We start from the raw sequence: 26,542 nt of genomic DNA on the forward strand, positions 1-26,542 counted from the left end.
AGGCACAAAGGGGACACGTGGGGTCATTGGGGACATTGGAGGGGACATTGGGGACACTGGGGGGGACACTGGGACATTGAGGGGCACATTGGGACATTGGGGTGACATTGGGGCCATTGGGGAGGACTTTGGGGACACCGGGGGGACATTGGGGACATTGGAGGGGACATTGGGGACACTGGGGGGGACACTGGGGACATTGGGACACCGGGGGGGACATTGGGGACATTGGGGTGACATTGGGGAGCCCGGGGGGGGACTTTGGGGACACCGGGGGACATTGGGGACATTGGAGGGGACATTGGGGACACTGGGATGACACTGGGGACATTGGGGACATTGAGGGGCACATTGGGGACATTGGGGTGACATTGGGGCCATTGGGGGGGGGACTTTGGGGACACCGGGGGGACATTGGGGACATTGAGGGGCACATTGGGGACATTGGGGTGACATTGGGGCCATTGGGGGGGGACTTTGGGGACACCGGGGGGACATTGGGGACATTGAGGGGCACATTGGGGACATTGGGGTGACATTGGGGCCATTGGGGGGGGGACTTTGGGGACACCGGGGGGACATTGGGAACATTGAGGGGCACATTGGGGACATTGGGGTGACATTGGGGAGCCCGGGGGGGACATTAGGGACATTGGGGTGACATTGGGGACACTGGGGGGGACATTGGAGACACCAGGGGGACATTGGGGACACTGGGGGGACATTGGGGACACCGGGGGGGTCATTGGGGACATTGGGGGGGACATTGGGGACATTGGGGTGACATTGGGGACCCTGGGGGGACATTGGGGACATTGGGGGGGACATTGGGGACACCAGGGGGATGTTGGGGACATTGGAGGGGACTTTGGGGACACCAGGGGGACACCAGGGGGACATTGGGGACACCTGGGGGGACATTGGGGACACCAGGGGGACATTGGGGACATTAGAGGGGACATTGGGGACATTGGAGGGGACACCAGGGGGGACATTGGGGACATTGGGGGGGACATTGGGGCCATTGATGGGGACATTGGGGACACCAGGGGGACATTGGGGGGGACATTGGGGACATTGGGGTGACATTGGGGACCCCGGGGGGGACAAAGGGGACACCGGGGGGACATAGGGGACATTGGAGGGGACATTGAGAGGAACAAAGGGGACACGGGGGGTCATTGGGGACATTGGAGGGGACACTGGGGACGACACTGGGGACATTGGGGACATTGAGGGGCACATTGGGGACATTGGGGTGACATTGGGGCCATTGGGGGGGGACTTTGGGGACCCCGGGGGGGACATTGGGGACATTGGAGGGGACATTGGGGACACTGGGGACGACACTGGGGACATTGGGGACATTGAGGGGCACATTGGGGACATTGGGGTGACATTGGGGCCATTGGGGGGGGGACTTTGGGGACACCGGGGGGACATTGGGGACATTGGAGGGGACATTGGGGACACTGGGGACGACACTGGGGACATTGGGGACATTGAGGGGCACATTGGGGACATTGGGGTGACATTGGGCCATTGGGGGGGGACTTTGGGGACACCGGGGGGACATTGGGGACATTGGAGGGGACATTGGGGACACTGGGGGGGACACTGGGGACATTGGGGACACCGGGGGGGACATTGGGGTGACATTGGGGACCCCGGGGGGGACACTGGGTACATTGGGGGGATATTGGGGACACATGGGGTGACATTGGGGACACCGGGGGGCCATAGGGGACACATTGAGGTGCCATTGTGGCCGTGGTGGCCGCGGTGTCACCGTTGTCCCCGTGTCCCCAGGGCCGCTGTCCCCCTCCTACAGCCCCCGCAGGGTCGAGGCCACCTGGGAGCCCTGGTGGCACCAGCGGGGGCTGTTCCGGCCCCCCCCCGCGCCCGTGAGTGACAACGGGGACATTGGGGACATTGGGGACAAAGGGGGGGTGTGGGGACAATGGGGGACGTGGGGACATTGGGGAGAATGGGGACAATGGGGGACATGGGGACATTGGGGACAAGGGGGGTGTGGGGACAATGGGGGACGTGGGGACATTGGGGAGAATGGGGACGTGGGGGGTGTGGGGACAATGGGGACACTGGGGACATGGGGACATGGGGGACATTGGGGACAAGGGGGAAATGGGGGGGTGTGGGGACAATGGGGGACGTGGGGGGGCATGGGGACAACGGGGACTTTGGGGACAAGGGGGACAATGGGGACAAGGGGGGACATGGGGACAATGGGGGTTATGGGGACATTGGGGATATGGGGGACATTGGCGATGTGGGGGGACAATGGGGACAATGGGGACAATGGGGGACATGGGGACAAGGGGGGGTGTGCTGACAATGGGGGACATGGGGGCATTGGGGACATTGGGGACAAGAGGGACCTGGGGGGATGTGGGGACAATGGGGGACATGGGGGACAATGGGGGTTATGGGGACACTGGGGACAATGGGGAGACACGGGGGATGTGGGGACAATGGGGGACATGGGGACAATGGGGACAAGGGGGAGACATGGGGGGACATTGGGGTCAAGGGACAATGGGGGATATGGGGGGACATTGGGGACAATGGGGGGACATGGGGACATTGGGGACAATGGGGACATTGGGAACAATGGGGACATGGGGGGACATTGGGGGACATGAAGGGACATGGGGACATTGGGGACACAGGGGGACATGGTGGGGACACCCATGGGTGTCACAAACTGTGTCTGTGCTCAGCCCCATGTCCCCTCCCTTCTTGTCCCCCCGTGTCCCCAATGTCCCCAATGTCCCCCATGTCCCAAATGTCCCCCCATGTCCCCAATGTCCCCCCCTGTCCCTCCATGTCCCCCATGTCCCCAATGTCCCCATTGTCCCCAATGTCCCCAATGTCCCCCCATGTCCCCCCATGTCCCCAATGTCCCCAATGTCTCCCAATGTCCCCATTGTCCCCAATGTCCCCCCATGTCCCCAATGTCCCCCCCGTCCCTCCATGTCCCCACACCCCCCAATGTCCCCAATGTCCCCATTGTCCCCAATGTCCCCAGGCCGGGGGTGACGAGCGGCTCCTCTCCATGGTGCTGCCCCCCCCCAATGTCACCGGGTCCCTGCACGTGGGACACGCGTTGGGGACGGCCACCCAGGACGCGCTGGCCCGGTGGTGAGCGGGGACATTGGGGACATTGGGGACATTGGGGACATGGGGACATGGGGGGACATGGGGACATTTGGGACATGGGGACATGGGGACATTGGGGACATGGGGGGACATGGGGGGACATGGGGACATGGGGGGACATGGGGGGAGATGGGGGGACATGGGGACATGGGGGGACATGGGGACATTGGGGACATGGGGACATGGGGGGACATTGAGGGGACATGGGGACATGGGGAAATGGGGGGACATTGGGGGGACATTGGGGGACACTGGGGACATGGGGACATGGGGGGACATTGGGGACATTCGGAACATGGGGGGACATTGGGGGGACATGGGGGACATGGGGACATTGGGGACATGGGGACATGGGGACATGGGGGGACATGGGGACATGGGGGAACATGGGGGGACATTGGGAACATGGGGGGACATGGGGACATGGGGACATTGGGGACATGGGGGACATGGGGACATGGGGGGACATTGAGGGGACATGGGGACATGGGGGGACATGGGGACATTGGGGACATGGGGGGACATGGGGACATGGGGGGAGATGGGGGGACATGGGGACATGGGGGGGACATTGGGGACATTCAGGGTTCCCCCGGGTCCCAGATGTCCCTGGGGTGTCACCTCGGGGTGTCCCCTGTGTCCCCAGCGCTCTCGGGTGTCACCGGGTTGTCCCCGGTGTCCCCTGGGTGCCACCAAGTGTCCCCAGGGTGTCCCCTGTGTCCTGGGTGTCCCTTAGGTGCCACTGAGTGTCCCTGGGGTGTCCCCTGGGTGTCCCTTGTGTCCCGGGTGTCCCCTGGGTGTCCTCTGTGTCCTGGGTGTCCCCTGGGTGCCACTGGGGTGTCCCCAGGGTGTCCCCGGGGTGTCCCCAGGGTGTCCCCAGGGTGTCCTGGGTGTCCCCTGGGTGCTACCAGGGTGTCCCTGGGGTGTCCCCAGGGTGTCCCCTGTGTCCTGGGTGTCCCCAGGGTGTCTTTGGGGTGTCCCCAGGGTGTCCCCTGTGTCCTGGTTGTCCCTGGGGTGTCCCCTGGGTGTCCCCAGGGTGTCCCTGGGGTGTCCCCAGGGTGTCCCCTGTGTCCTGGATGTCCCCTGGGTGCCACCGGGGTGTCCCCAGGGTGTCCCTATGTCCCCAGGGTGTCACCGGGGTGTCCCCTGTGTCCTGGGTGTCCCCTGGGTGTCCCCAGGGTGTCCCTGGGATGTCGCCTTTGTCCTGGATGTCCCCTGGGTGTCACCAGGGTGTCCCCATGGTGTCCCCAAGGTGTCCCCAAGTGTCCCCAGGGTGTCCCCAGGGTGTCCCCAAGGGGGTCTGGGTGTCCCCATAGTGTCCCCAGGGTGTCCCCAAGTGTCCCCAGGGTGTCCCCAAGGTGTCCCCAAGGTGTCCCCAAGGTGTCCCCATGTCCCCAGGGTGTCCCCAGGGGTGTCCCCAGGGTGTCCCCAAGGTGTCCCCAAGGTGTCCCCAGGGTGTCCCCATGTCCCCAAGGTGTCCCCATGTCCCCTGGGTGTCCCCAAGGTGTCCCCAGGGTGTCCCCGGGGTGTCCCCAAGGTGTCCCCATGTCCCCAAGGTGTCCCCAGGGGTGTCCCCAAGGTGTCCCCAAGGTGTCCCCGGGGTGTCCCCAAGGTGTCCCCATGTCCCCAGGCTGTCCCCAAGGTGTCCCCAAGGTGTCCCCAGGGTGTCCCCAAGGTGTCCCCATGTCCCCAAGGTGTCCCCAGGGGTGTCCCCAGCGGTGTCCCCAAGGTGTCCCCGGGGTGTCCCCAAGGTGTCCCCATGTCCCCAAGGTGTCCCCAGGGGTGTCCCCTGGGTGTCCCCAAGGTGTCCCCAGGGTGTCCCCAAGGTGTCCCCATGTCCCCTGTCCCCCAGGTACCGCATGCAGGGCTGGACGGTCCTTTGGGTGCCAGGGACCGACCACGCGGGCGTCGCCACCCAGGTGGGTGGCACCTGTGTCCCCAATGTCACCCGGTGTCACCTCGTGTCACCTAATGTCACCCAATGTCACCCCGTGTCACCCCGTGTCACCCAATGTCACCCGATGTTACCAAATGTCACCCCCATCACCCGGGTCACCTGTGTCACTTGTGTCATCCGATGTCCCCCAGTGTCACCCCATGTCACCCAATGCCACCCAATGTCACCCGGTGTCACCCGGTGTCACCCAATGTCACCCGATGTTACCAAATGTCACCCCCGTCACCCGTGTCACCTGTGTCACTTGTGTCATCCGATGTCCCCCAGTGTCACCCCATGTCACCCAATGTCACCCGGTGTCACCCTGTGTCACCCAATGTCACCCAATGTCACCCGGTGTCACCCCGTGTCACCCAATGTCACCTGATGTTACCAAATGTCACCCCCGTCACCCGGGTCACCTGTGTCACCTGTGTCACCCTCTGCCACCCCATGTCCCCCATGTCCCCCATGTCCCCCCATGTCCCCATGTCCTCAATGTCCCCAATGTCCCCCCGTCCGTATTGTCCCCATTGTCCCATATTCTCAATGTCCTCGTTGTCCCCAATGCCCCCATGTCCCCCATGTCACCCAATGTCCCCAATGTCCCCCATTGTCCCCATATCCCCCCATGTCCCTCCATGTCCCCGTTGTCCCCAATGTCGCCACTGTCCCCATTGTCCCCAATGTCCCCCATTCCCTCCATTCCCCCCATTTTCCCCATTGTCCCCCCATTGTCTCTGTGTCCCCATTGTCCCCAATGCCCCCCCATTGTCCTCAATGTCCCCCATTGTCCCCATTCCCCCGATGTCCCCCTATTGTCCCCAATGTCCCCATTATCCCCATTGTTCCCCATTGTCCCCATGTCCCCCCATTGCCCCCCATTGCCCCCCCATTGCCCCCCCATTGTCCCCCCATTGTCCCCATGTCTCCCCATGTCCCCGTGTCCCCCCATTGTCCCCATTGTCCCCGTTCCCCCCATTGTCTCCATGTCCCCATTGTCCCCATTGTCCCCATTGTCCCCATGTCCCCATGTCCCCCCGTTGTCCCCATTGTCCTCATTGCCCCCCCGTTCCCCCCATTCCTCCCATTCCCCCCAATGTCCCCTCGTTGTCCCCATTCCCCCCATTGTCCCCAATGTCCCCATTGTCCCCCTGTCCCCCCATCTCCCCCCATTGTCCCCAATATCCCCCATTCCCCCCGTTGTCCCCCCGTTGTCCCTCATTGTCCCCAATGTCCCCCTCGTTCCCCCCCCAGGCCGTGGTCGAGCGCTGGCTCTGGCGGCAGCGGCGGCTCCGGCGCCAGGACCTGACGAGGGAGGAGCTGGAGGAGGAGACCTGGAGATGGAGGGAGCGGTGGGGGGACATTGGGGACAATGGGGACAATGGGGACAACGAGGGGACAATGGGGACAATGGGGACAGTGGGGACAATGGGGACATTGGGGACAATGGGGACAATGGGGACAATGGGGAGGAGCTGGAGGAGGAGACCTGGAGATGGAGGGAGCGGTGGGGGGAACGGGGACAATGGGGGGACAATGGGGGGACATGGGGGGAATGGGGGGAATGGGGGGACATTGGGGGGAATGGGGGGACATGGGGACAATGGGGGGACATTGGGGGATACGGGGGGAATGGGGACAATGGGGGGACAATGGAGACAACGAGGGGACAACGGGGACAATGGGGACAATGGGGGGCAATGGGGGGAATGAGGACAATATGGGGACATGGGGACAATGGGGACAACGGGGGGAGATGGGGGGATATGGGGGATATTTGGGATAATGAGAACAATGGGGGACAACGGGGATATAGGGGACACTGGGGACAATGGGGACAATGGGGACAATGGGGACAATGGGGGATATGGGGATATAGGGAACATTGAGGACATTGGGGAGATAATGGGGACATTGGGGACATTGGGGGGACATGGAGGATAATGGGGCAACATGGGGGACATTGGGGACATTGGGAATATGGGGGACGTTGGGGACACGGGGGACACTGGCCATAGGGAGGACATGGGGGACACGGGGGGATATGGGGACACGGGAGGACATTGAGGGACCTTGGGGACGTGATGGGACATTGGGGACATGGGGGGATCTGGGAACATTGGGGATATTGGGGACATGGGGGGACATTGGGGACCTGGAGGGACACGGGAGGACATTGAGGGACATTGGGGACATTGGGGACCTTGGGGACATTGGGGACACTGGGGACACCCCCCGCGTCCCCCCCAGCCACGGGGACCAGATCCTGCAGCAGCTCCGGCGCTTGGGGGCCTCCCTGGACTGGAGCCGCTGCCGCTTCACGCTGGAGCCGGTGAGCCGGACGCCGGGGCCCCCGGACGCCTGGGCCCCTTTTGGGGTACCCGGACGCCTGGGCCCCTTTTGGGGGGTACCCGGACGCCTGGGTCCCGTGGGAGGTTCCCGGACGCCTGGGCCCCTTTCGGGGGTTCCCGGACGCCTGGGCCCTTTTAGGGGGTACCCGGACGCCTGGGCCCTTTGGGGGGTACCCGGACGCCTGGGCCCCTTTGGGGGGTCACCCGGACGCCTGGGCCCTTTTTGGGGGTCACCCGGACGCCTGGGCCCTTTTGGGGGGGGGTCCCGGATGCCTGGGCCCTTTGGGGGGATTCCCGGACGCCTGGGCCCCTTTTTGGGGGTACCCGGACGCCTGGGCCCTTTTGGGGTACCCGGACGCCTGGGCTCTTTTGGGGGGAGTCCCAGACGCCTGGGCCCCTTTGGGGGATCCCCGGACGCCTGGGCCCCTTTGGGGGTACCCGGACGCCTGGGCCCCTTGGGGGGGGTTCCCGGACGCCTGGGCCCTTTTGGGGGATCCCCGGGCGCCTGGGCCCCTTTGGGGGTACCCGGACGCCTGGGCCCCTTTGGGGTGGTCCCGGACGCCTGGGCCCCTTTGGGGGTACCCGGACACCTGGGCCCCTTGTTGGGGGTACCCGGACACCTGGGCCCCTTTTGGGGGGTACCCGGACGCCTGGGCCCTTTTGGGGGTCACCCGGACGCCTGGGCTCTTTTGGGGTTCCCGGACGCCTGGGCCCTTTTTGGGGGTCACCCGGACGCCTGGGCCCCTTGGGGGGTACCCGGATGCCTGGGCCCCTTTGGGGGGTACCCGGACGCCTGGGCCCTTTAGGGGGGGTTCCTGGATGCCTGGGCCCTTTGGGGGTGGTCCCGGATGCCTGGGCCCTCCCAGCCGGACGCCTGGGCCCCTTGGGGGGGGTTCCCGGACGCCTGGGCCCTTTTAGGGGATCCCCGGACGCCTGGGCCCCTTTTGGGGTACCCAGACGCCTGGGCCCCTTTTGGGGGGTACCCGGACGCCTGGGCCCCTTTTTGGGGTACCCAGACGCCTGGGCCCCTTGGTGGGGGGTACTCGGACGCCTGGGCCCTTTTAGGGGATCCCCGGACGCCTGGGCCCCTTTGGGGGGATTCCCGGACGCCTGGGCCCCTTTTTGGGGTCACCCGGACGCCTGGGCCCCTTTTGGGGTACCCGGATGCCTGGGCCCCTTTTGGGGGGTACCCGGACGCCTGGGCCCCTTTTGGGGGATACCCGGACGCCTGGGCCCTTTTGGGGGGATTCCCGGACGCCTGGGCCCTTTGGGGGTACCCAGATGCCTGGGCCCCTTGTGGGGGTTCCCGGACACCTGGGCCCCTTTGGGGTCACCCGGACGCCTGGGCCCTTTTGGGGGTACTCGGACGCCTGGGCCCTTTGGGTGGCTCTCGGACACCTGGGCCCCTCGGGGGGGCTCCCGGCCGCTCATCCGGACGCCTGGGCCCCTTTTGGGGGGCTCTCGGACGCCTGGGCCCCTCAGGTGTCCCCGGCCGCTCACCCCGGACGCCTGGGCCCCTCGGGGGGATCCCCGGACGCCTGGGCCCCTTTGGGGGGCTCTCGGACGCCTGGGCCCCTTGGGTGTCCCCGCCGCTCACCCGGACGCCTGGGCCCCTCTCTCAGGGCTACTCTGCGGCCGTCACCGAGGCCTTCGTGCGGCTCCACGGGGCCGGGCGGCTCTACCGGGCCGAGCGCCCCGTGAACTGGTCGTGCGCCCTGCGCTGCGCCCTGGCCGACGTCGAGGTGACGCGCGGGGCCTTAGCGTGTCCTTAACGTGTCCTTAGCGTGTGCTTAACGTGTTATTAGCGTGTGCTTGCTGTGTTCTTAGCATGTTCTTAGCATGTCCTTGACTTGTTCTTACCGTGTTCTTGGCATGTTCTTAACATGTGATCGACATGTTCTTAGCATGTTCTTAGTGTGTGCTTGGCATGTTCTTGCCATGGTCTTAACATGTCCTTGGCGTGTTCTTAGCATGCTCTTAGCGTGCCCTTGGTGTGTCCTTAGCATATTCTTAATGCGTCCTTAGCATGCTCTTAACGTGTTCTTTGTGTGTCCTTAGCATGTTCTTAACATGTGCTTGGTGTGTTTTTAGCATGTTCTTAGTGTGTTTAGTGTTCTTTGGGTGTTCTTAGCGTGTCCTTGGTGTGTTCTTAGTGTCTTTACCGTGTCCTTAGCATGTTTTTAGCGTGTTTTTAGTATGTTCTTAGTGTGTCCTTAATGTGTTTTTAGCATGGCCTGGCCCTGATAATGATGTGTTTCCAATGTCCCCATTGTCCCCATTGTCCCCATTCCCCCCATTGTCCCCATTGTCCCCAATGTCCCCCCATTCCCCCCATTGTCCCCATTGTCCCCCCATTGTCCCCCATTGTCCCCATTATCCCCAATGTCCCCATGTCCCCCATTGTCCCCATTGTCCCCATTGTCCCCCATTGTCCCCCCATGTCCCCCATTGTCCCCATGTCCCCCATGTCCCCCATTGTCCCCATTGTCCCCAATGTCCCCAATGTCCCCATTCCCCCCATTGTCCCCAATGTCCCCCCGTTGTCCCCATTGTCCCCAGGTCGAGCACCGCTGGCTCTCTGCTCCCACGTCCCTCCGTGTCCCCGGCTGCTCCGACCCCGTCACCTTCGGTGTCATCGTCACCATCGCGTTCCCCGTGGAGGGGGACGACGGTGAGAGACCCCCAATGTCCCCAATGTCCCCAATGTCCCCAATGGGTCCCCAATGTCCCCCCCAATGTCCCCAATGTCCCCAATGTGTCCCCAATGTGTCCCCAATGTGTCCCCAATGTGTCCCCTATGTGTCCCCTATGTGTCCCCAATGTTCCCAATGGGTCCCCAATGTCCCCAATGTTCCCCCAATGTCCCCCCTATGTGTCCCCAATGTCCCCAATGTCCCCAATGTCCCCCCATATCCCCCATATCCCCCATGTCCCACATGTGTCCCCAATGTCCCTCTGTGTCCCCCCATGTCCCCAATGTCCCCCATGTCCCCAATGTCCCCCATGTGTCCCCATGTGTCCCCCCAATGTCCCCAATGTGCCCCCAATGTGTCCCAAATATGTCCCCAAGGTCCCCCAATGTGTCCCCATGGGTCCTCATGTGTCCCCAATGTCCCCCCATATCCCCCATATCCCCCATGTCCCACATGTGTCCCCAACGTCCCTCCGTGTCCCTCCATGTTCCCCTATGTCTCCCCATGTCCCCAATGTCCCCCATGTCCCTTATGTTCCTCATGTGTCCCCATGTCCTTATTGTCCCCAGGGTGTCCCCAATGTCCCCCCATGTCCCCCATGTCCCAATGTCCCCCATGTACCCCCGTGTCCCTATTGTCCCCATATCGCCATGTCCCCATGTGTCCCTAATGTCCCCCCATGTCCCCAATGTCCCCATGTCCCCGTGTGTCCCAATGTCCCCCCTTGTCCCCGTGTCCCCCATGTCCCCAATGTCCCCCCATGTCCCCATGTCCCCCCATATCCCTCATGTCCCCCATGTCCCCCAATATCCCCAATGTCCCCCCCATGTCCCCCATGTCCCCCATTGTCCCCATTGTCCCCCATGTCCCCCATGTCCCCATGTCCCCATTGTCCCCAATGTCTCCCCATTGTCCCCATGTCCCCATTGTCCCCATTGTCCCCCCATTGTCCCCATGTCCCCATGTCCCCAATGTCCCCCCATTGTCCCCATTGTCCCCAGACCAGGAGGTCCCCGTGGCCACCACGCGCCCCGAGACCCTCTTTGGGGACGTCGCGGTGGCCGTGAACCCCCGCGACCCCCGGTACCAGGTGGGCGGGGCCTGCGGCGCCGGGGGGCGGGGCCTGGGACGGGGCGGGGCCTGGGAGGGGGGAGGGGCCTGGGGATTGGGGGGAGGGGCCTAGGAATGGGGGAGGGGCTGGGAACGGGGGAGGGGCCTGGAAATGGGGGGCGGGGGTGGAATGGGGGCGGGGCCTGGGGATGGAGGGGGTGGAAATGGGGGCGGGGCTTGGGAAAGGGGGCGGGGCCTGGGAACGGGGGAGGGGCCTGGAAATGGCGAGGGGGAAAGGGTAGGGAAAGGGGGGCGGGGCTTGGGCAGGGGGCGGAGCCTCTGCGGGGGGTGTCCCTATGGGTGAGGGGAGGGGCCTCAGAGGGGGGCGGGGCCTGGGAACGGGGGCGAGGCCTGGGAATGGGGGAGGGGCCTGGAAGGGGGGAGGGGGTTGGAAATGGGGGAGGGGCCTTGAAGGGGGGCGGGGAGAGGAGAGGGTGTGGGGAAAGGGGGCGGGGCTTGGGCAGGGGGGGCGGGGCCTCTGACCACGGGGAGGGGGGGATCCCCTGTGGGTGAGGGGAGGGGCCTGTTGAGGGGGCGGGGCCCGAAAATGGGGCGGGGCCTGGGAACGGCGGGGCCTGGGAACGGGGGCGGGGCGTTGACGGGGCGGGGCCTATGAGGAGGCGGGGCCTGAGCCGGTGTCCTCTGTCTGCTCCTGTGTCCCCCCATGTCCCCATTGTCCCCAATGTCCCCATTGTCCCCCATGTCCCCAATGTCCCCATTGTCCCCAATGTCCCCCATTGTCCCCGATGTCCCTATTGTCCCCCATGTCCCCCATGTCCCCATTGTCCCCAATGTCCCCAATGTCCCCATTGCTCCCCATGTCCCCCATGTCCCCCATGTCCCCATTGTCCCCCATTGTCCCCGATGTCCCTATTGTCCCCCATGTCCCCCATGTCCCCATTGTCCCCAATGTCCCCAATGTCCCCATTGTCCCCAATGTCCCCATTGTCCCCCATGTCCCCAATGCCCCCCATGTCCCCAATGTCCCCAATGTCCCCCATGTCCCCATTGTCCCCATTGTCCCCGATGTCCCCCATTGTCCCCAATGTCCCCCATTGCCCCCATTGTCCCCAATGTCCCCATTGCCCCCCATGTCCCCCATGTCCCCCATGTCCCCAATGTCCCCCATGTCCCCAATGTCCCCATTGTCCCCATTGTCCCCCATGTCCCCATTGTCCCCATTGTCCCCAATGTCCCCATTGTCCCCAATGTCCCCAATGTCCCCATTGCCCCCCATGTCCCCCATGTCCCCCATGTCCCCCATGTCCCCATTGTCCCCAATGTCCCCATTGCCCCCCATGTCCCCAATGTCCCCCATGTCCCCAATGTCCCCAATGTCCCCCATATGTCCCCAATGTCCCCATTGTCCCCAATGTCCCCATTGTCCCCCATGTCCCCAATGTCCCCAATGTCCCCATTGTCCCCATTGTCCCCAATGTCCCCAGCACCTCCATGGCCGCCGCGTCCGTCACCCCCTCTCGGGGAGGCTCCTCCCCCTCGTGGTCGATGACAGCGTCGACCCCAACGTGGGGACCGGTAGGAGGGGACAATGGGGACAATGGGGTCAATGGGGACAATGGGGACAATGGGGCAATGAGGGACAATGGGGACAACGGGGACAACGGGGACAATGGGGACAATGGGGACAATGGGGACAATGGGGACAACGGGGACAATGGGGACAATGGGACAACAGGGACAATGGGGACAATGGGGGGACAATGAGGGGACAATGGGGGGCAATGGGGGGCAATGGGACAATGGGGGGACAATGGGGGGGAACAGGGAGGGGACAATGGGGGACAATGGGGGGACAATGGGGGGACAATGGGGGGACAATGAAGGGACAATGGGGCAATGAAGGGACAATGGGGACAATGGGGGGACAATGGGAGGACAATGGAGGACAATGGGGGGACAGGGAGGGGACAAAGGGGGGACAGTGGGGACAATGGGGGACAATGGGGACAACGGGACAATGGGGGATCTTGAGGGGACAATGGGGGACAATGGGGGCAATGAGGGGACTATGGGGGGGACAGGGAGGGGACAATGAGGGGAGAATGGGGGGACAATGGGGGGCAATGGGGGGCAATGGGGGGACAATGGAGGACAATGGGGGGACAGGGAGGGGACAAAGGGGGGACAGTGGGGACAATGGAGGACAATGGGACAATGGGGGGACAATGGGGGGAACAGGGAGGGGACAATGGAGGACAATGGGGGGACAATGAGGGGACAATGGGGGGACAATGGGGGGACAATGGGGACAACGGGGCAATGAAGGGACAATGGGGACAATGGGGGGCAATGGGGACAATGGAGGGACAATGGAGGGACAATGGGGACAATGGGGGGACAATGGGAGGACAATGGGGGACAATGGGGGGACAATGGGGGGACAATGGGGGAACAGGGAGGGGACAATGAGGGGACAATGGGGGACAATGGGACAATGGGGGGACAATGGGGGGACAATGGGGGACAATGGGGGGCAATGGGGGGACAATGAGGGGACAATGGGGACAACGGGGCAATGAAGGGACAATGGGGACAATGGGGGACAGGGAGGGGACAAAGGGGGGACAGTGCGGACAATGGGGGACAATGGGACAATGAGGGGACAATGGGGGACAATTGGGGGACAATGGGGGGGCAATGAGGGGACAATGGGGGACAATGGGACAATGGGGGGACAATGAGGGGACAATGGGGGGCAATGGGGGACAATGGGGGGACAATGAGGGGACAATGGGGACAACGGGGCAATGAAGGGACAATGGGGACAATGGGGGGACAATGGAGGACAATGGGGACAATGGGGGGCAATGGGGGACAATGAGGGGACAATGGGGGGACAATGGGGGGAACAGGGAGGGGACAATGGGGGACAATGGGGGGCAGTGGGGGGCAATGGGGGACAATGGGGGACAATGGGGGGACAATGAGGGGACAATGGGGGACAATGGGGGGCAATGGGGGACAATGGGGACAATGGGAGGACAATGGGGGGACAATGGGGGCAATGAGGGGACTATGGGGGGGACAGGGAGGGGACAATGGGGGACAATGGGGGACAATGGGACAATGGGGGACAATGGGGGAACAGGTAGGGGACATTGAGGGGACAATGGGGACAACGGGGCAATGAAGGGACAATGGGGACAATGGGGGGACAATGGAGGACAATGGGGACAATGGGGGGCAATGGGGGACAATGAGGGGACAATGGGGGGACAATGGGGGCAATGAGGGGACTATGGGGGACAATGGGACAATGGGGGACAATGGGGGGGAACAGGGAGGGGACAATGGGGGACAATGGGGGACAATGGGACAATGGGGGACAATGGGGGAGCAGGTAGGGGACATTGAGGGGACAATGGGGGACAATGGGGACAATCAGGGGACACTGAGGGGACAATGGGGGGAAAAGAAGGGGACAACGGGGGACAATGAGGGACGATAAGGGGACAATGTCCCCTTATCCCCCATGTCCCCATGTCCCGCCTTGTCCCCATTGTCTCCCATTGTCCCCATGTCCCCATTGTCCCCGTTGGCCCCATGTCCCCCATTGTCCCCATGTCCCCCATATCCCCCATTGTCTCCATTGTCCCCATATCCCCCATTGTCCCCATCATCCCCATCGTCCCCATTGTCCCCATATCCCCATTGTCCCCATTGTCCCCATGTCCCCCTATTTCCCCTCATATCCCCCATTGTCCCCATGTCCCCCCATTGTCCCCGTCCCCCATTGTCCCCATATCCCCATTGTCCCCATTGCCCCCATTGTCTCCATTGTCCCCATGTCCCCCATATCCCCCATGTCCCCCATTGTCCCCATATCCCCCATTGTCCCCATTGCCCCCATATCCCCCATATCCCCCATGTCCCCCATTGTCCCCATATCCCCCATGTCCCCATGTCCCCCATGTCCCCCCATTGTCCCCCTTGTCCCCATATCCCCCATTCCCCCCATTCCCCCCATGTCCCCCATTGTCCCCATATCCCCCATTGTCCCCATATCCCCCGTTGTCCCCGTTGTCCCCATGTCCCCAGGGGCGGTGAAGGTGACACCGGGTCACAGCCCCGCGGACCTGGCGCTGGCCCGGGCCCACGGGCTGCCCCTGCTCAGTGTCATCGCCGACGATGGCACCTTGTGTCCCCCGGGCGGGGGGTGGCTGCAGGTGACGCCCGTGTCCCCAAACGTGTCCCCATTGTGTCCCCGTATCCCCAAATGTGTCCCCAAACGTGTCCCTATATCCCCAAACGTGTCCCCAACGGGTCCCCATATCCCCAAACGTGTCCCCAAACGTGTCCCTGTGTCCCCATCGTGTCCCCATCGTGTCCCCATTGTGTCCGCCATGTGTCCCCATCGTGTCCCCATCATGTCCCCATGTCCCCATCGTGTCCCCATCGTGTCCCCATATCCCCATCATGTCCCCAACATGTCCCCCATCATGTCCCCATTGTGTCCCCATCATGTCCCCATATCCCCATCATGTCCCCATTGTGACTCCATCGTGTCCCCATGTCCCCATCATGTTCCCATGTGTCCCCATCATGTCCCCATCGTGTCCCCATCGTGTCCCCATTGTGGCCCCATCATGTCCCCATGTCCCCATCATGTCCTCATGGTGTCCCCATGGTGTCCCCATCATGTCCCCATGTCCCCATCATGTCCCCATCATGTCCTTATCGTGTCCCCATCGTGTCCCCATCGTGTCCCCATATCTGCGTCATGTCCACATTGTGACCCCATCATGTCCCCATGTCCCCATCATGTCCCCATCATGTCCCCATCGTGTCCCCATGGTGTCCCCATCATGTCCCCAACATGTCCCAATATCCCCATTGTGTCCCCATCATGTCCCCCATCGTGTCCTCATCATGTCCCCATCGTGTCCCCATCATGTCCTCATCGTGTCCCCAACATGTCCCCATATCCCTATCATGTCCCCATTGTGGCCCCATCGTGTCCCCATGTCCCCATCATGTCCCCCATGTGTCCCCAACATGTCCCGATATCCCCATTGTGTCCCCATCATGTCCCCCATGTGTCCCCATCGTGTCCTCATCGTGTCCCCATCGTGTCCCCATCATGTCCCCATATCCCCACCCTGTCCCCATGGTGTCCCCATCATGTCCCCAACATGTTCCGATATCCCCATTGTGTCCCCATCATGTCCCCCATGTGTCCCCATCATGTCCCCTTCATGTCCCCATATCCCCATCATGTCCCTTTCGTGTCGCTATCGTGTCCCCATTGTGTCCCCATCATGTCCCCATCGTGTCCCCATCGTGTCCCCATGTCCCCCATGTGTCCCCTTCATGTCCCCATCATGTCCCCATATCACCATCATGTCCCTATCATGTCCCCATCATGTCCCCATCATGTCCTCATCGTGTCCCCAACATGTCCCCATATCCCTATCATGTCCCCATTGTGGCCCCATCGTGTCCCCATGTCCCCATCATGTCCCCATGTGTCCCCATCATGTCCCCAACATGTCCCGATATCCCCATTGTGTCCCCATCATGTCCCCCATCGTGTCCCCATTGTGTCTCCGACATGTCCCCATGTCCCCATCATGTCCCCCATGGTGTCCCCAACATGTCCCCATCATGTCCCCATTGTGTCCCCAACATGTCCCCATCATGTCCCCATGGTGTCCCCATGGTGTCCCCATCGTGTCCCCATTGTGTCCCCATGTCCTCATCGTGTCCCCATGTGTCCCCATCATGTCCTCATCGTGTCCCCAACATGTCCCCATATCCCTGTCATGTCCCCATTGTGGCCCCATCGTGTCCCCATGGTGTCCCCATCATGTCCCCCATGTGTCCCCATCATGTCCCCAACATGTCCCCATATCCCCATTGTGTCCCCATCATGTCCCCCATGTGTCCCCATCGTGTCCCCATGTGTCCCCATCGTGTCTTCATGTCCCCATCATGTCCCCCATGTGTCCCCATCATGTACTCATCGTGTCCCCATCATGTCCCCATCATGTCCTCATCATGTCCCTATCATGTCCCCATCATGTCCCCCACGCGTCCCCATGGTGTCCCCATGGTGTCCCCATCATGTCCCCATTGTGTCCCCCATCGTGTCCCCATCGTGTCCCCATCATGTCCCCATATCCCTGTCATGTCCCCATGGTGTCCCCAACATGTCCCCATATCCCCATCATGTCCCCATCATGTCCTCATCGTGTCCTCATCGTGTCCCCAATGTGTCCCCATGTCCCCATCATGTCCCCATCGTGTCCCCATATCCCTATCGTGTCCCCATCGTGTCCCTGTATTCCCATCATGTCCCCCAACGGGTCCCCATATCCCCAAATGTGTCCCCAACGTGTCCCCGTATCCCTATTATGTCCCTATCATGTCCCCATCATGTCCCCCACGCGTCCCCATGGTGTCCCCATGGTGTCCCCATGGTGTCCCCATCGTGTCCCCGTTGTGTCCCCATCATGTCCCCATATCCCCATCATGTCCCCCATGTGTCCCCATCATGTCCTCATCGTGTCCCCAACATGTCCCCATATCCCTATCATGTCCCCATTGTGGCCCCATCGTGTCCCCATGTCCCCATCATGTCCCCCATGTGTCCCCATCATGTCCCCAAGATGTCCCGATATCCCCATTGTGTCCCCATCATGTCCCCCATGTGTCCCCATCGTGTCCCCATGTGTCCCCATCGTGTCTTCATGTCCCCATCATGTCCCCCATGTGTCCCCATGGTGTCCCCATGGAGTCCCCATGGTGTCCCCATCGTGTCCCGTCATGTCCCCATCGTGTCCCCATATCCCCATCGTGTCCCCATATCCCCATCATGTCCCCATGTGTCCCCATCGTGTCCCCATCGTGTCCCCATCGTGTCCTCATCGTGTCCCTATCATGTCCCCAAATGTGTCCCCATCGTGTCTCCATATCCCTATCATGGCCCCAAATGTGTCCCCAACGTGTCCCCGTGTCCCCAGATGTGTCCCCAACATGTCCCCAATGTGTCCCCATATCCCCAAATGTGTCCCCAATGGGTCCCCATATCCCCAAACGTGTCCCCAAACGTGTCCCCGTGTCCCCATCGTGTCCCCATATCCCTGTCGTGTCCCCATTGTGTCCCCATATTCCCATCATGTCCCCAACGTGTCCCCATGTCCCCAAATGTGTCCCCATTGTGTCCCCATATCCCCATCGTGTCCCCATCGTGTCCCCATGTCCCCGTCGTGTCCCCAACGTGTCCCCATGTCCCTATCGTGTCCCCATTGTGTCCCCATATCCCCAAATGTGTCCCCAATGGGTCCCCATATCCCCAAATGTGTCCCCATCGTGTCCCCGTGTCCCCATCGTGTCCCCATATCCCCATCATGTCCCCATTGTGTCTCCAACATGTCCCCGTGTCCCCATCATGTCCCCCATGGTGTCCCCAACATGTCCCCATCGTGTCCCCATCATGTCCCCGTCATGTCCCCATTGTGTCTGCGTCGTGTCCCCATGTCCCCATCATGTCCCCATCGTGTCCTCATCATGTCCCCATTGTGTCCCCATCGTGTCCCCATCGTGTCCCCATCATGTCCCCATATCCCCATCGTGTCCCCATTGTGTCCCCATCATGTCCCCATGTCCCCATCATGTCCCCATCATGTCCCCATCATGTCCCCGTCATGTCCCCAACATGTCCCAATATCCCCATTGTGTCCCCATGGTGTCCCCATTGTGTCCCCATTGTGTCCCCATCGTGTCCCCATGTCCCCATCATGCCCCCCATGTGTCCCTAAATGTGTCCCCAAACGTGTCCCCGTGTCCCCATCGTGTCCCTATCATGTCCCCATCATGTCCCCATGTCCCCATGTCCTTGTCCTTTTTTGTGTCCCCATGTCCCTGTCTCCATAGTGTCCCTGTCCCCGTGTCCCCATTGTCCCCATGTCCCCCCATTGTCCCCATTCCCCCCATTGTCCCCATGTGTCCCCATTGTCCCTGTGTTCCCCCATTGTCCCCCCATTGTCCCCGTGTCCCCATTGTCCCCATTCTCCCCATGTCCCCCCATTGTCCCCATTGTCCCCATTGTCCCCATGTCCCCATGTCCCCCCGTGTCCCCATGTCCCCCCATTGCCCCCATTGTCCCCATTGCCCCATTGTCCCCATTGTCCCCATGTCCCCCCATTGTCCCCATTGTCCCCCCATTCCCCTCATGTCCCCCCATTGTCCCCGCATGTCCCCATTGCTCCCATTGCCCCCATTGTCCCCATTGTCCCCATGTCCCCCCATTGTCCTCATTGTCCCCATGTCCCTCCATTGTCCCCACTGTTCCCCTGTGTCCCCATTGTCCCCCATGTCCCCCCATTCCCCCCATGTCCCCCCATTGCCCCCATTGTCCCCATGTCCCCATTGCCCCCATTGTCTCCATTGTCCCCCATTTCCCATATTTCCCCCATTCCCCCCATGTCCCCCCATTCCCCCCATGTCCCCCCATTGTCCCCATGTCCCCCATTGTCCCCGTTGTCCCCAGGGTGTCCCCCGTTTCTCCGCCCGTCCCCTGGTTCTGGCTGTTCTGGCCGAGCGGCGGCTGCTCCGGGGGACCCAGGAGCACCCGATGGCCCTGCGGCTGTGCAGGTACCGCCGGCGTCACCCGGTGTCACCGCGAGTGGCACCCGGTGGCACCCGTGTCACCATCGTCACCTCTGGTGTCACCCACAGTGTCACCTCTGTCACCCCCGGTGTCACCCACGGTGTCACCCGGTGTCACCCGTGTCACCATTGTCACCTCCGGTGTCACCCCAAGTGTCCCCCGGTGTCACCCGTGTCACTAGTGTCACTTCTGGTGTCACCCACGGTGTCACCTCTGTCACCCCCGGTGTCACCCACGGTGTCACCCGGTGTCACCCACGTCACCATTGTCACCTCCGGTGTCACCCCCAGTGTCACCCGGTGTCACCCGCGTCACTATTGTCACCTCCGGTGTCACCCACGGTGTCACCCGTGTTACCCGCTGTCACCTCCGGTGTCACCCACGGTGTCACCGGTGTCACCCGGTGTCACCCGGTGTCACCCCGAGTGTCCCCCGGTGTCACCCGCGTCACCATTGTCACCTCCGGTGTCACCCATGGTGTCACCCGGTGTCACCCCATTTCACCCATGGCACCATTGTCACCTTCGGTGTCACCCCAAATGTCACCCGGTGTCACCCGCGTCACCACTGTCACCTCTGGTGTCACCCCCAGTGTCACCCGGTGTCACCTATGGCACCATTGTCACCTCTGGTGTCACCCCCAGTGTCACCTGTGTCACCCATGGTGTCATCCAGTGACACTCCCAGTGTCACCCGCTGTCACCTGGTGTCACCCCCAGTGTCCCCCGGTGTCACCCGGTGTCACCATTGTCACCTCTGATGTCACCCACAGTGTCACCTGTGTCACCCACGGTGTCACCCATGGTGTCACCCAGTGTCACCTCCAGTGTCACCCGGTGTCACCCATGTCACCATTGTCACCTCCGGTGTCACCCACGGTGTCACCTGTGTCACTAATGGTGTCACCCAGTGTCACCTCTAATGTCACCCCGTGTCACCCGGTGTCACCGTTGTCACCTCCGGTGTCGCCCCTAGTGTCACCTGTGTCACCCACAGTGTCATCTGGTGTCACCCACGGTGTCACCCGGTGTCACCCACGTCACCCCCCATGTCACCTGTTGCCATCTCCAGTGTCACCCAGTGACACCCCCTGTGTCACCCGCTGTCACCCCCAGTGTCACCTGCTGTCATCCAGTGTCATCTGGTGCCACCCCGGTGTCACCCAGTGTCACCCCTGGTGTCACCCCCAATGTCACCTGGTGTCACCCGGTGCCACCCCCAATGTCACCCGCTGCCACCCAGTGACACTCGGTGACACCCAGTGACACCCCTAGTGTCACCCGCTGTCACCCCCAGTGTCACCTGTGTCACCCACGGTGTCATCTAGTGTCACCCTCAGTATCACCCCCGATGTCACCTAGTGTCACCCGGTGTCACCCCCAATGTCACCCTGGGTGTCACCCGGTGCCACCCCCAATGTCACCCGCTGCCACCCAGTGACACCCAGTGACACTCAGTGACACCCCTAGTGTCACCCCCGGTGTCACCCCCAGTGTCACCTGTGTCACCCACGGTGTCATCTAGTGTCACCCTCAGTGTCACCCCCGATGTCACCCGGTGTCACCCCCAATGTCACCCTGGGTGTCACCCGGTGTCACCCGCGGTGTCACCCGCTGCCACCCAGTGACACCCAGTGACACTCAGTGACACCCCTAGTGTCACCCCTAGTGTCACCCCCGGTGTCACCCGGTGTCACCCGGTGCCACCCCCGACGTCCCCCCTGTCCCCGCAGCCGCTCGGGCGACGTCATCGAGTTCCTGCTCAAGAGCCAGTGGTTCCTGCGGTGCCGGGAGATGGCGGAGAAGGCGCGAGAGGTGGCAGCCCCTCCCCCAGCAACACCCGGACGCCTGGGCCCCTCCCCCAGCAACACCCGGACACCTGGGCCCCTTCCCCATGGGGACACCCAAGGGGACACCCGGACGCCTGGGCCCTTCCGGTGTCACCCGGACGCCTGGGCCCCTTCCTGGTGTCACCCGGACGCCTGGGCCCCTCTGGTGTCACCCGGACGCCTGGGCCCCTTCCTGGTGTCACCCGGACGCCTGGGCCCCTCCGGTGTCACCTGGACGCCTGGGCCCTCCCAGTGACACCCGGACACCGGGGCCCTTCCGGTGACACCCGGACGCCGGGGCCCCTTCCTGGTGTCACCCGGACACCTGGGCCCTTCCGGTGTCACCCGGACGCCTGGGCCCTTCCGGTGTCACCCGGACGCCTGGGCCCCTCTGGTGACACCCAGACACCTGGGCCCTTCCCCAAGGGGACACTCGGACACCTGGGCCCCTCTGGGGACACCCGGACGCCTGGGCCCTTTCCTGGTGTCACCCGGACGCCTGGGCCCCTCTGGGGACACCCAGACACCGGGGCCCCTTCCTGGTGTCACCCGGACGCCTGGGCCCCTCCGGGGACACCCGGATGCCGGGGCCCTTCTGGGGACACCCGGACGCCGGGGCCCCTTCCGGGGACACCCAAACACCTGGGCCCCTTCCCCATGGGGACACCCGGACACCTGGGCCCTCCCAGTGACACCCGGACGCCTGGGCCCCTCTGGGGACACCCGGACGCCTGGGCCCTTCCGGTGTCACCCGGACGCCTGGGCCCTTCTGGTGTCACCTGGACGCCTGGGCCCTTCCGGTGACACCCGGACGCCTGGGCCCCTTCCCCACGGTGACACCCAAGGGGGGACTTGGACACCTGGGCCCTTCCCCATGGGGACACCCAAGGGGACACCCGGACGCCTGGGCCCCTTCCTGGTGTCACCCGGACGCCTGGGCCCCTCTGGTGACACCCGGACGCCTGGGCCCCTCTGGGGACACCTGGACACCGGGACCCCTTCTTGGTGTCACCCGGACACCTGGGCCCTTCCCCATGGGGACACCCGGACGCCTGGGCCCTTCCCCAACAACACCCGGACGCCTGGGCCCTTCCGGTGACACTCGGACACCGGGGCCCCTCCGGTGACACCCGGACGCCTGGGCCCCTTCCTGGTGTCACCTGGATGCCTGGGCCCTTCCCCATGGGGACACCCAAGGGGACACCCGGACGCCTGGGCCCTTCCCCACGGGGACACCCGGACGCCTGGGCCCCTTCCTGGTGTCACCCGGACGCCGGGGCCCCTCGTGGTGGTGACACCCCCTCCCCTTTGTGTCCTCCAGGCGGTGACGTCCGGGCGGCTCCAGCTGGTGCCCAAGTTCCATGAGAAGAGCTGGATCCACTGGATGGACAACGTGGAGTGAGGGGCCCCGGCGTCCGGGAACGGGGAACGGGATGGGAAACGGGATCCAAGATGGGGAATAGGATTCGGGATGGGAAATGGGATCCGGGTGTCCGGGATGGGGAATGGGGTCCGGGATGGGGAACAGGGGATCTGGGTGTCTGGGATGGGGAATGGGGTCCGGGATGGGGAACAGGGAATGGGATCCGGGATGGGAAACGGGGGGTCCGGGTGTCTGGGATGGGAAATGGGATCCGGGATGGGGAATGGGGTCCGGGATGGGGAATGGGATTTGGGTGTCCAAAATGGGGAATGGGGCCCCGGCATCCGGGATGGGTAACGGGATCCGGGATGGGGAATGGGGGGATCCAGGTGTTTGGGATGGGAAACGGGATCCAGGATGGGGAATGGGGAATGGGATGCGGGGTAGGAAACGAGATCCAGGATGGGAAATGGGGTCCGGGATGGGGAATGGGGTCCGGGATGGGAAACAGGATCCGGGTGTCCGGGATGGGGAACGGGGGATCCAGGATGGGGAACGGGGGATCCGGGTGTTTGGGATGGGAAGCGGGATCCAGGATGGGGAATGGGGACCGGGATGGGAAATGGGGGATCCGGGTGTCCGGGATGGGGAATCGGGCCCCGGAATCCGGGATGGGGAAAAGGATCCAGGATGGGGAACAGGGTCTGGGATGGGGAACGGGGTCCAGGTGTCCAGAATGGGGAATGGGATCCGGGATGGGGAATGGGGGATCCGGGTGTCCGGGATGGGGAACGGGATCCGGGATGGGGAATGGGGAATGGGATCCGGGATGGGAAACGAGATCCAGGATGGGGAATGGGGTCCGGGATGGGGAACGGGATTTGGGTGTCCGGGATGGGGAATAGGATCCGGGATGGGAAACGGGATCCAGGTGTCCGGGATGGGGAACGGGATCCTGGATGGGGAATGGGGTCCGGGATGGGGAATGGGATTTGGGTGTCCGGGATGGGGAACAGGATCCGGGATGGGGAACAGGGAATGGGATCCGGGATGGGAAACGGGGGGTCCGGGTGTCTGGGATGGGAAATGGGATCCAGGATGGGGAACGGGATCCAGGTGTCCGGGATGGGGAATGGGATCCGGGATGGGGAATGGGGTCTGGGATAGGGAATGGGGCCCCAGTGTTGGGGATGGGGAACAGGATCCAGGATGGGGAATGGGGACCGGGATGGGAAATGGGATCCGGGTGTCCGGGATGGGGAATCGGGCCCCGGAATCCGGGATGGGGAAAAGGATCCAGGATGGGGAACAGGGTCTGGGATGGGGAACGGGGTCCAGGTGTCCAGAATGGGGAATGGGATCCGGAATGGGAAATGGGGGATCCGGGGGTCTGGGATGGGCAACAGGATCCAGGATGGGGAATGGGGACTGGGATGGGGAACGGGGGGATCCTGGTGTCCGGAATGGGGAATGGGGTCCGGGATGGGAAACGGGATCCGGGTGTCCGGGATGGGGAACGGGATCTGGGATGGGGAATGGGGAATGGGATCCGGGATGGGGAATGGGATTTGGGTGTCCAAGATGGGGAATAGGATCCAGGATGGGGAACAGGGAATGGGATCCGGGATGGGAAACGGGATCCGGGTGTCCGGGATGGGGAACGGGATCCGGGATGGGGAACAGGGGATCCAGGTGCTTGGAATGGGGAATGGGGCCCCGGCGTCCGGGTCAGGAGGGGCCCAGGCGTCCGGGGGGGTAAAAAGGGGCCCCGGCGTCCGGGTACAAAGGGGCCCAGGCGTCCGGGTCAGGAGGGGCCCAGGCGTCCGGGGGGTAAAAAGGGGCCCAGGCGTCCGGGTGACACCCCCAAAAGGGGCCCCGGCGTCCGGGTACAAAGGGGCCCAGGCGTCCGGGGGGGCCCAGGCGTCCGGGTCAGGAGGGGCCCCGGCGTCCGGGGGGTAAAAAGGGGCCCAGGCGTCCGGGGGGGCCCAGGCGTCCGGGGGGTACAAAGGGGCCCAGGCGTCCGGGTAAAAAGGGGCCCAGGCGTCCGAGTAAAAAGGGGCCCAGGCGTCCGGGGGGTAAAAAGGGGCCCAGGCGTCCGGGTCAGGAGGGGCCCCGGCGTCCGGGGGGTAAAAAGGGGCCCAAGCGTCCGGGGGGGCCCAGGCGTCCGGGGGGTACAAAGGGGCCCAGGCGTCCGGGTGACACCCCCAAAAGGGGCCCAGGCGTCCGGGGGGTAAAAAGGGGCCCCGGCGTCCGGGCTGACCCCCCCTCCCCCCCCAGGGACTGGTGTCTCTCCCGCCAGCTCTTTTGGGGCCACCCGGTCCCCGCGTGGGCCCTGGGGGGGCCGGGGGGGCCCTGGGCCGTGGGCCGGGACGAGGCCGAAGCCCGAGGAGGCCGCGCCGGGAGCCTCCGCATGGAGCGCGGTGAGGCCCCAAAACCCCCAAAATCACCCCAAAATCACCCCAAATAACCCCAAATACCCTCCCGGGACCCCCAAATACCCCCCAAATGACCCCAAATACCCCCAAAATACCCCTAAATACCCCCAAATAACCCCAAATACCGCTCTGGGACCCCAAAATACCCCCCAAATGACCCCAAATACCCCCCAAATACCCCCCGGGACCCCAAAATACCCCCCAAAATAACCCCAAATACCACCCCAGAACCCCCAAAATACCCCCAAATACCCTCCTGGGACCCCAAAATACCCCCCAAATGACCCAAAATACCCCCCAAATAACCCCAAATACCCCCAAAATACCCCCAAATAACCCCCAAATACCACAAATACCCCAAATACCGCCCCGGGAGCCTCCGCATGGAGCGCGGTGAGGCCGTGGCCCCAAAAACCCCCAAAATCACCCCAAAATCACCCAAAATCACCCCAAATACCCTCCCGGGACCCCAAAATACCCCCCAAATGACCCAAAATACCCCCAAATACCCCCCGGGACCCCCAAATACCCCCCAAATACCCCCCAAATACCCCCAAATAACCCCAAATACCACCCTGGGACCCCCAAATACCCCCAAAATACCCCCAAATACCCTCCTGGGACGCCAAAATACCCCCCAAATGACCCCAAATACCCCCCAAATACCCCAAATACCCCCAAAATACGCCCAAAATACCCCCAAATAACCCCAAATACCCCCCAAATCACCCCAAATACCCCCCAAATAACCCCAAATACCGCCCCGGGAGCCTCCGCATGGAGCGCGGTGAGGCCGGGGCCCCCAAAACCCCCAAAATCACCCCAAAATCACCCAAAATCACCCCAAATACCGCTCTGGGACCCCAAAATACCCCCCAAATGACCCCAAATACCCCAAAAAACACCCAAAATACCCCCAAATACCCCTAAATACCCCCCAAATACCCTCCTGGGACCCCAAAATACCCCCCAAATGACCCCAAATACCCCCCAAATACCCCCAAATACCCC

General features: G+C 63.1%; 1 protein-coding gene across 1 annotated transcript; it reads left to right on the plus strand.

Moving 5' to 3' along the window:
• Nucleotides 1-3,058: 3,058 nt before the first annotated feature.
• On the plus strand, nucleotides 3,059-25,516 carry LOC148590254 (valine--tRNA ligase, mitochondrial-like; the record flags this gene model as incomplete). Its single annotated transcript, XM_088539263.1, has 13 exons — nucleotides 3,059-3,162; nucleotides 5,033-5,099; nucleotides 6,374-6,471; nucleotides 7,370-7,451; nucleotides 9,093-9,212; nucleotides 10,030-10,141; nucleotides 11,165-11,253; nucleotides 12,719-12,809; nucleotides 15,333-15,460; nucleotides 19,786-19,889; nucleotides 21,638-21,719; nucleotides 23,055-23,131; nucleotides 25,374-25,516. Coding segments are annotated over exons 1-13 (1,279 nt in total), but the record flags the coding sequence as incomplete, so codon positions are not given.
• Nucleotides 25,517-26,542: the final 1,026 nt, after the last annotated feature.

The sequence above is a fragment of the Tinamus guttatus genome, unplaced genomic scaffold (genome assembly GCF_059628265.1).
Source record: "Tinamus guttatus ecotype Peru unplaced genomic scaffold, ASM5962826v1 Tinamus_guttatus_pri_ptg001545l, whole genome shotgun sequence".
NCBI classification, from domain to species: Eukaryota; Metazoa; Chordata; class Aves; order Tinamiformes; family Tinamidae; genus Tinamus; species Tinamus guttatus.